Source organism: Castanea sativa, chromosome 5 (assembly GCF_040712315.1).
Source record: "Castanea sativa cultivar Marrone di Chiusa Pesio chromosome 5, ASM4071231v1".
Classification (NCBI taxonomy): Eukaryota; Viridiplantae; Streptophyta; class Magnoliopsida; order Fagales; family Fagaceae; genus Castanea; species Castanea sativa.
In genome coordinates this window covers 78,704,833-78,716,259 of record NC_134017.1, presented here as the reverse complement: position 1 = coordinate 78,716,259, position 11,427 = coordinate 78,704,833, and the positions used below count along the sequence as shown (strand labels likewise).

The following is an 11,427-nucleotide window of genomic DNA, read 5'->3' as shown; positions in this document are numbered from 1 at the left end:
TAACATGACACTAACCATTTTGATACAATAATTGTATCATGTATTGGTAACATGCATTTCCCCTCAAAAAAAAAAAAAAAAAAAAAAAACCAATCTGTCAGACCCAACATCTTAGCAATATATCGTAGAGGAAGAAATGCTTCTGCCTGTTCCACATCCCATGCCATTCAGCCAAGAGATTTTAAGCAAAGTTACGATTTAACACATTGACAATGTACATAAACATATCAAGCAATTGTTATTAAGAACGCCAAAATTTCAGGCAAGCTAGAAATTCCTTGTTTTTCCATGTTAGTTTTCTATTGAGTTTTCAGTTATTTTCTTACAAATGCTTCAGGCATGGCCAAACTTGACCTAAATGAGGAACTCGAAAATCTATTTACCAAAAATCCTATGCATAAACTTGTATATAATTGTCCACGTTGCCCAAAATCACAAGGCCTGCAAATTTTACAAAGCCAGATGGTAAGTCAAAAAAGAAAAAGAAAATGATTATTCTCAGATGTGAGACTCCTTATTGATCATCTTGATTGAGCTTGTTGTCTCAGAAGGAAGAACTTGGATACCCCATATGCAAATCAACTTCTACTGAAAATTGCATACTCGGCCTTTGTTTATTAGTTTCCAAAGAGCAGCCTTGGCTTCCTCTAATGTTTCAACTGCATGCCCTTCTTCAAATGATATTCTTTGTATGTTGAACTGCAAAATAAATTAAAAAGATTGATTTGTACGCCCTTCTTCAAAGGAAATTCTAGAAAAGGTTGTTGCTAGAAAGGGGAACCTGTGCGCCTTGCCGGACCCGGATATCAGTTCCCTTGCTGTCTATTGATATAAGAGCAGCATCATCTACCTCAGATTCAGCGGACAAAAGCTCCTTCAGGGGCTTTGAAAATATTGCATTCAGTTCCTAAAGGAGCAAAAAGTAAAACCAATCAAGTGCCAAGTAATACAAAGTAAAACACATAAAATTGCATTTATTAATAAAGCATCAAGCAAAATCTACAAGCTAAACCCAATTATCTGATTGAAGATGCCACACAAGTTGATGATTACTACAAGAGGGCATAAACAGAACAGACAGGAAAAACACAGCGTGCTGAAAAGGACCTTTAATCTTTCTCAGGTATATTAAAAATAACAGAACACTTCACTGTTGAAGAAAAATAAACTCTATATAATGGTGACATGCAAGACAATTCAACACTAACAATGATCATACTGACAATAAAATAAGAATATAATATATGTCAAGAGACTAAAGAACACTCGTCATCCTCTTCTCCCCCCCTATCCCGCCAACTCCGCCCTTTTTGGGTGGATTTCAAAGAAATCCATAATTTTACCTTCAGGTTTTGCTCGCCTCCATCAACTGCAATCTTATCAGGCTGAAGCATCTCATATTCCTTTACATCAACCCAGGCAACAGTTCCAAAACCTCCAATGAAATATATGTCACTGGCACCAAGGAACAAATTTTTATAAGTTCATGCTCATGCTGTCATGCATTTGCTGCTACTAGTTCAATTGGAATTCTCAGAGAAAATTATTACAATGAAGTGCAATGAGGTTGGGAGAAAAAGTCATTGGATATGCCAGCCAATTTACTGCAGCTTAAAATTCATAAAAGTAGAAAACATAACAGATGCAAGAATTAATGGTTAACACACATTGACAAAAAATAGATGAAGTGTTTCCTAAGGCATGCTTTTCTTCGTTTAATCAAGATATAGCAAAAGACAATGCCAATGTCATTGGAAAATGTTATTGCATCAGTATGTTAACATCTAATTATTTCAAAGATAAATGGCAATGCCTAATACAGAGTTCCATTTAATCATATTAAGCTGTTTTTACTCAAGAATTGTATCTTGATTATAACTACCTCTTAATACTCCGGGGAAATAATGATAAATATATATATGTGTGTGTGTGTGTGCGCGCGCGCGCGCGCATTCAAGAACCTTGAGTTAGGATTTGGGTGACTTGGGGTCCTGACAGATGGTGAGAATGTGTTTTTTGGCAACTTATAGGTTACAGGCTTAGCTGCTGACCAAGCACTCTTCCCACTTCTCACTCTGCCACAACAAATGTTTACAACACCTGCACAAACCCCAATCAATTAGCATCAATCCTCCTTTCAAATGGTTTGAGTCATGGGTTTAACACCATGGCTCCATCCCCATGGTTTTACTTTTACAACAGAATTTCTACACAAGTCCCTCTAAATGATGGGGCTGTGAAAAGGGTGTTGGTGGCAGCTTGGGTGGAGCTTGATCATGATAATATAGATGATTGGTTGTGTTCGAGGAGGTGGTGGGTGAGGGGTGAGGTTTGTTAAGAAAAGAAAACAGAAAGATGGCAGTGTTCAATTTAGGGTTCTTAGATGTTGCGATGTTCAGCAGGCAATGAGAAGGCTTTTTGTGCTGGGGTGCTCAATGGCAGCAGGTTTGGCTTTCAATGTGCTTTGGGGCCCCCAATGGGTGCAGCACTACAGACAACTTGATGGTGATTTAGTTGGCAGGTTTTATGTGATTGATAGGGTGTTCACCTTGAGGTTGTGGGAATATTAGATCATGGAATGGGGGTAGGTTGTGGATTCTGAAATCCCAGGCCATAAGAGGTGTCAGTGGTGAGTCAGTGTATTTAAGGTGTGATACAGAGAAGATTAGGTTTGGGTTTGGGATCTGTTGGCCTGTTGGGCTTTTGGGAGGTGGTGCTTTGATAGTTCTATGGTCATAGATTTGAAGATGGCCAGGTGGACGTAGGATTCAAGGGAAGTTGATGATTCTTCTCAATTGTATACTATCTTTCTGATTAAGTTTCATCTTCCTATAAGATTCAGGTTAAGAAGGCACTGAGAACTGATGTTCGTAATCTACCTATTGTCCACACCCTAAGAGCCTAAAAGAATAGTCCCTGCAAGCACCTATCATAGAAAGCTTTCAGAGCCTCCTCCTCCATGAAAATAACCCCTCATCCCAATGTGTTAGTTTGAGTATAAAAATGCTACAACTTATATCATAAATCAAACTTAAATAATCATGTGTAACATTTGTTACAGAATAAGCATAAAGTGAAAATATCAATCAAGTCACAAGAAACTGATGACAAACCTTATGTTCTGCATCCTAAAATAGTAAAAGTTCCCCCACTGTTGAGAAGGCCCTTGTTGATGCTTTCCTATGTATTGCTTATGAGCCCATTCCTAGCAACACAATCATTCCAGTGTTAAAACAGCATTTTCTATCATTCTAGGGGGTGAGGGGAATGAAAGAAATTTGAGAACAGCAGTAGCTGCTCCAAACTTACCATAACACCATGCAAATTCTACTTTTAGGATATCTGGTCCACCAAACTTACAATTATTCATTCCCAGATTTATGGGATAGGACTATCTATGCAATGAGTCACACAAAAAAAGGGTATTGCCCCGAGATGGTAACCAAAAAATAACTGACTTGTAAAATATTATCAACCAAAATTATTAATTTTTTAAGTAAAAAGAAACAGTAAATTTCAAATATTTTCTAAGATCATGTCATATGCCAGCTTATAATGGGTCCCATCACCCATGCTTTGTTTTCCAAAGCATTCTTACGGAAGAAGAAGAAAAACAAGAACTTCCAACTTTTGTCTGGCGTACCACAATATGACCTTCCTAACATATCAATTGCAAACTCACCTGTTCATTCTCTGAAAGTGGGTAGACATCACCAAAAATCGTTACCCTTGCATTTGACAAGCCACTCCATCCAGGTATCTATGAAACTTAACTGTCAAAAATGGAGAACAGAAACTTTCCCAAATACAATTAATGAGAGAAAAGATCAAATAACTAACCTGCACAACAAGCGTGCATCTTGGGTCAACTAACAAATTCCGTGTGTGGATGGCCAATGGTGAAAATGAAAAGATTGGATCTGTAAATACAATGTGCCACAAAAGACAAATCAACAAAATCACACATGAATGATCTTCATAAATAAACAAATGGCTATCAACAGCCCAACCAGAGGGCCATATTCTTGATACAACAAAGGCCCACTAAACAGTGTGAAGTCTGAACCATTAAGTTTACTGTTTATGATGGACAAGAACACAGTTAGGGAGTGACAGTCTACTTCCCAGTAAGGCATTGGTAGGAAACAAACGGTTCAACAATATATGCAAACCATAAGCTAAATTTTACAGAGGAAAAAGAGACTGGATCATTCAACTAACTACTAGAAATTCAATGACTTACGCCCCATTGAATCAGGTGCAAAATCTACCAAAGAACCAAATGGATACCCTTCTCGTCGGTGGTGCATCCGAGACATCACAGTGCACAAATGAGCAAATCTGGCCTTCAATTACAAAGCAAAGATGCTTCAGAAGTTGACAAAAAACACAAGGACAAAAATTAAGATGGGTAAGCCACTACTATATGCGATCCAAAGATGACACCAGGAAAGGGTAAGAAAGAAACAACTGAGAAGAGTGAATAATATCTTAGAAAAAAATAATAGCAAATATTTACCTGCTCCATCAGATTGCGAACTGCTAAGGCTGGTCGAGGTAAACCATGAGCTGAGGTTGCACTCTGCACTCCACCAGAAATTGGTGTTCGAAATAGCCCAGCTCTGGTTCCACCTCCAGCTACACTTCCACCTGGGGCTATAAGAGGCATGTCCACTTTTTGTCCCTCATCTGCAACGTTCTCACTACTTTGATTGTGATTTAAATTATCCTTCACAACACAAGGGGAAGGCCATTACAGCTAAGCTGATATGATATCCATTCATTGTCAATATTATGGTAAATTAGATGCTTCATATATCAAGAAGGAACATAACAGAACTATAAGCTATGTGTAGAGACATCCTTCAAAATCCTTTACCCTTTCTTTGGAAAAATAGAAAATTGTAAATATGCCAAGAATGAAACCCCCCAAGCTTCCCACATTGCCTAAATCAACATCCTGTTTTAAGAAAACATGTTTCTTCTCTAGTCTTTGAAAAGTAAAATTCATATTTTGAATATTTTTTTTGATAATTAGAGGGGTGTGTGGGTAGTGTGTAGGCACCATCGTGAGCCAAGAGCTTTATGGGGTCCCTAATGTAAGGACAACAGCTCTGGTTATCTGAGATGCCGTTGTTTCTATCAGATCCTCTACCAGTGCAAAGAGCCTTCTGAGGTCCCGTGTTAAGGGTGAGTACTCAGCTGCTTGTTGGAGGACCTCCTTTTAGCATAAAATGAAAACTTTCAAAAATATTAAAATTACAAACACAAAGGTATTGATTACAGTCCAGCATCAAAGACATTTCCTTAATATTTCTTTTTTTGATAAATAATAACTTTTATTGAGAGATATGGAATGCACCAACATCACAACTAAGCTCTAAAATTAAAACATTTTCATGAATTTATACTCCAAACAACTGCCTTGTAGTCATAAACTACGTGGACACTAGGTGGCCCCAATTGCAATTTGGATAAAGAAAGACAAGAATTCATGCTACCACCCATAATTCCCAAATTTCAAATTTAAGCTTTCATATGCAATATAGCCAAATAGCAACATAAAATAGTCAATACAGCAACTTGCCTCTCTTTTCCACACTAAAATTAAACAAAAATGATAATAGACAAACAAACACAAAATGCAAATCGTCAATAAAGCAACTTGCCTTGTCTACATCAAAATTAAACAAGAAGTGAAAATAGTCAATATATATAGGAAGCTCAACTCACATTTTGAAATTAGATGAATGACAATGAAGTTGAAATATGTATCATATGCCATGATATCACTTAGTTTAATATCTAAAAGGGCATATGCCAAATCAGAGGATCCCCAAACCAATCAATCATAAATTGGCACCCTTACCAATTTACCCACAAATTTAACTTTCAACCATTGCCAAAATGCACAAGCGTACAACTTAAAAATGATTGTGGCCAACCTGATGACACTAAGACTTTATTAGCCCTCAAACTCAGAAAGGTATTTCTAGACGGGCAAAAGAAAAACTTAGATACAGTTCCTTAGGTGTTATTCTTTAGGTTCCCCAATTGAATTCAAACACATGATTATATTCACCAATGCAACAAAAATAGTGTTCTCTTTTCTGAGGAAAATTAAATTCAAACATGTGTTTCATTGGTCAATGCAATCACATGGTTGAATTTGGGGAACCTAAGGTATAATACCTAAGGAACTATACCTAAGTTTACCCTTTCCAGAATGCTAACCATACAACAACTATATATCACAGTGTTAGCTGATACATATTAGCAATGGCTGAAAACAGATCACTATGAGCAATACATTCTGACAGGTTGTATGGCCTGCCCTGATACACAATGACAGAGAAATCTCGGTATTTTTTAAGTTGTACTCACAAATTTCAAAATTCACTTATATTTGTATCTCTTCACTCGCAATACCTTAGGTCAAAAACACATGAAATCTTCTACTGTAGCCTTAATTTCCATAAATTTTCACATCCATTAGACATTCAGAAAGAGGGGTCCAATTAAAATATAAACTCTTTCATTTTTTACCATAAATTTTCAAACTCAATGGAAATCAAACAATTCTTAATCCACCACCAAGTTGCTATAAATTTCATAACTTTTCAGAATTTCATAAAAGTTCATCGACTACCTAATAACTCAGCAATGCGCATTGTCCATACATATTTAACCAAACATCCAAACACCTATGAAAACAATAACATTCAAAATTCCCATTTTTCATACTTCCCTTAACTTTCACAGCACCCAAACACAAAACCAACAAATAGGAAAACCCAAAGTTCAGAACTTTAAACACAAATAAGCCATACACACACAGGGCAATGATATGAATTACCTGAGGAAAGAACAAACTTTCTTCGGAAACTAAGCCAGACCCATTATTCAAAGGCCCGGCCTCTTCACCATCACCACCTGGAACCTCACGTGCGAGAGCAAGAGCACGAAGGCCAGGAAAGTGAGGAGTTTCAGAGATTTTGAGAGACCCAATTCGCTTATTTGGAGCTCTGATCGAAGAGGATGGACTACATGTCTCTGGGAACTTGGGGGTGAACACAGAGCTTGCAAGGGCTTCCATGAGAGAGAGAGAGAGGGAGAGAGTAAAGTTGTAAAGATCAAAAAAGAAAGCAGTTTGTTTGTTTATACGAGGGTTTGGGATGTGGAGGCAAAGTTGAGTTTGTGGGATTCTGCAACTCTTTTGGTCTTAAAACACTGACAAGTGACACCCCACAAGCGCAATATCTCATACATTTAAAGACTACATTTTGCTATTTTGGTCGTACCATGTTGTTTCTAATTTTTATGGAAGGTTTTTTTTTTTTTTTTGGTTGTGGTTTTGATATGTTTTATTTATTTGATGGATGGAATGATAGATTTGAATCTTGAATGTTTCTTGAATTGCTAAGAAAAGTCAATAAGTTGAGTAATAATACTAACAGAATAAATTGTTAACCTATCAAAAAAAAAAGTTAAGCTATAAAACTTTTGACTTGTTTGCAATAAGTTTAGTAGATGTGAAGTTGGTGCAAATGTTACCTCAGAAAAATAAAAGTAATGTTACTCTATTGACAACTAGTAAAGATTTGATCAAAATTTCGATACAAAAGTGAAATAGTGGTTATTTTTTTGTCAAATCCTTAATACATCAACAAGTTGTAAAATTAATTGTGAAAAATATTATGATGTGTTTGGTACATTAGAGTCCAATGAGTTTATCATAATGTCCTTTTATTTATTTTTATAGATATATATATATATATATAATAATTATAATAACAATAAAAGTTGGATTCAGAAGACAGATTATGCCAACTTTGCCAAGAGGATTTCATCTTTAATTACCAAATGGGTCGAGATTGTGCCAAATGGATATCCTCTTTTAATGCCAATTTTTTAAGGATAAAAACAACTTAATTTTAGGATAAAAACACCTTAATTATTCTAATCAATTTTCCTTACATTGCAACTGTGTACTTTTCCCCTAGTACTTTATAAATTCTTTGGATACACAAAAAAAAAAAAATAATAATAATAATAAAAATCAAACACATTTTTCTCATCAGCCTTTTTAAAAAAAATTAAATTGTACTTGTCAATTTAATACATAGCTTAGGTTTGTTATTTTGTCAATCACCATGCATTATTGGCGTGAAAGTTACTTCACAAGTACAAGTATTGGTGAGGCGGAAGGGGATAGGGACAGAGTTCAAGCATAAACACTTAGATTAGGTTAAAAAAGAATTTCTATCGATTTCACAAAACAAAAAATCAACCTTCTTAAAAATCTATATTAAATCACCTGTTGAGATAAATTCAAGCTGGATTAATTAGAAGCTAGTGGCAAGTATATCTGTCATCTTAGCTATATATGTTATCCCTCTCTGTCAATGTCAATGCCAATGCACGCAGCTCCAAGAGGAACTTTGTGCTTGAATTGGATTTCGAACTCTTTCAGAGTTCACTGCTACAAGGCCAAGGGGAAGGTCTGTTTAAGTCTTTCAACATATAACATATTCTGATTTTCACATTTTAGGAAGTGCTATTTTTTTTTTTTTAATGAACTAGGAAGTGCTTTTCATTTAGATTGGATTTCATCAAAATCATATACCTTAAAGGCTTATACATGAGGCCTTATATTGGGACTTTCAGGAAAAAAAATTATTGAATTAGGATTCCTACGTAATAAAGGTTCTTAACTTCTTATTCCTAGAATAGTTTTTCCTTGAAATTTTGATAAGCCATGACAACCAATAAAAGCCCAAGTCCTGACTTCAATCATAATCAATTGTACATTGTTTTATCTCGAATAAGAAGTAATAAAGATCCACTTATTGAAAAAAAATATTTTCAATTCCTTTTTTCATTATTATTATTGAATAAAATAAAATAAAATCCACTGCAAATGTCATTATGAGTTGGTTAGTACTTTAAATGAGATCTTTTTAGTTATTATTTCTCATTAAATTCATGATCTAATGCACGAGATTTCAACTTATTTTTACCACTGCGCATTTTTGGTGTGGTGGTCATTTCACAAGTATAAATGCTTGTAGGGTGTAGGTGGTAAGGGCCAAGATTCAAGTCTCTAAAAGGGAATTTCGCACACACATACACATAGATTAGGTTAGAGTAAAAATTCTATCTTGTATAAAAAATAAAAACTTATTTTTATTAAAATAACCAAACAATAAATGAGCTGGAGGTAGAGAGATTGCATTTTGTCATCTCTCTTGTCGTTATAATTTCTTACAAGATAGATGTACTCCATAATTCATAACAAGTGAGAATGAAAAACAATAAATTTGATAAAAAGCTCATACTTGAAGAACAATAATCAAAATGAATAAAACAACTTAAGAGGTGTTTAGTTTGCTGTGATGCGCTTTTAATATGATACACATTATGATGATATGACATGGACAAAATTTAGCTACAAAATTTGTTAAGACTACAACCTTATTTGATATCTTTTTATTGAAGGTGAATTTTGACAAATTTACCATTGGATTATATGTTCTTATATCTTTTATATTTGCAAAATTTCTAGAAAATTAAAGATTAATAGTCATATCATCAATAAATTATTTAAATTGTAAGTTTTTATAGTTTAAAATTAAATATAAAAAATAAGCTTATAGATCATATAGTACATAATATATGATTGATACAAAATTTGACATGTGTATTAAGAACGTAAAGAACATGCAATTCAACGGTTAGATTTTTAAAATATGCAGTAATTTTTGTTTTATTTAATAAGGTTGTAACCCAAAACTACAATCAATTTTGTAGCTAAATTTTGTCCATGTGACATTAAGGTTTTTTATTTATTTTATTTTTTATAGGATAAAGTTTAGTTATAAAATTAGTTGTAACTTAAGGTTACAACCTTACTCAATAAATTAAGCTTTACTAAATATTTTGAAAATCTAACCATTCAATTACTTGTCATTTACGCTCTTAATACACATATCAAATTTTGTGTCAATCAGATATTATTTACCATATGATTTGTAAGCTTATATTTTATGCTTAATTTTAAATTACAAAAACTTGCAATTTAAATAATTTATCGATGACATAACTATTGATTTTTAATGTTCTAAAAATTTTACAAGCACAAAGTATATAAGAAGAAGATGTAATCTAATAGTGGATTTGTTAAAATTCATCCACAATAAAAAAGATATTGAATAAGGTTGTAATCTAAGGTTACAACCAATTTTATAGCTAAATTTTGTCCTTTTTTATAACATTACCATAATTTAAAATTATTAAATATATTACATCATCTTAATCGCATCACCTTCCTAAATAATGTAATGTTGTGTTTTTGTATTAAGATTACATTAATGTAAAATTATAGTAACGTAATATTATGGTGTAATGTAATATCACAACGAACTAAACGCCCTCTTGGTGTACATATTTGAAGAACATCCATAAAAAAAAAAAAACAAAACATAATTGAATGGATTTTTAAAAAAAGAGTTATAATCATTGTGAGATCTATAAATATTTGTTTACCTTTTTAATCAACTTATTTCTTTTTTCCTATTTTCCTTCTTTTATAGCCAAGTCAACAAGGTAATACTTCCTTTCTCTGTTTGTCCTTTATATTTCTTATTGATGCCATAAAGATTTTTTATTTTTGACAACATAGTAAAGAGGTATTTGGCATGTCATACAAACTAGCCAATCAGAAATAATATGATCAGTTTTAATTGTTTTTAATTTTGTAGAAATTTCAAAAAATTGGTTTAAATTTGAACTAAATATATTTCCATTAATTAGAGACTTGTTGGTTTAACTTTTAATTTGGTTATTTCAAATGAACATTTCATCTAAAAATGAATATTGAAATTTTGGCATTCCAAGTGGGTTCCAGTTAGCTCAACTGGTAAAGTTTCTGATGGTTGTATAAGAAATCTAGGGTTCAATCCCCGTCTGCACCAAAAAATTAATTGGTGTCTTGGTTTGATGATAAAGAGTTATCATCAGGAGCGGATGTCATAGGTTGAAATTCTCTAAAAAAAATTGGCATTCCAAATACCTATTTTCACAAAAAAAAAAAAAGGGTTTTAAATTTGGCATTTTCAAGTACATATCCTACTATATTGCTTATAACCTGAGTCCAAAGAAACTAGATATAAAATAAAGCAAATCAAATTTAAATTGGTTTTTCTCTATAAAAATAATTAAATTGATTTTGTAGGGATAAAGGGTCCAGAAGTATATATTGGGTCATGGACCTTATCCGAGAACAAATAGGTGATAAGGAAAAAGTGTGAGTCAGAGTGCCACGAACAAACTATGATTGTGAAGGTTTGGGAAGGTAGTCCGAGGAGGAGTGCCTCCTCAGCTTAACAAAGCAGATGTCAGAAGGTTTGATCTGCCCTTAAGAGCAAC

General features: G+C 33.6%; 1 protein-coding gene across 1 annotated transcript; it reads right to left on the bottom strand.

The window, feature by feature from the left end:
* Positions 1 to 215: 215 nt before the first annotated feature.
* LOC142637279 (non-canonical heme oxygenase HOZ, chloroplastic-like) lies at positions 216 to 7,238 on the bottom strand. The gene is made up of 9 exons (XM_075811553.1): positions 6,857 to 7,238; positions 4,520 to 4,729; positions 4,244 to 4,346; positions 3,841 to 3,920; positions 3,683 to 3,760; positions 3,114 to 3,205; positions 1,344 to 1,455; positions 782 to 907; positions 216 to 699 (listed from the first exon to the last, which is right to left on the bottom strand). The coding sequence occupies exons 1-9, from the start codon at positions 7,094 to 7,096 to the stop codon at positions 586 to 588; spliced, it is 1,155 nt and encodes a 384-aa protein (XP_075667668.1). The 5' UTR covers positions 7,097 to 7,238; the 3' UTR covers positions 216 to 585.
* Positions 7,239 to 11,427: the final 4,189 nt, after the last annotated feature.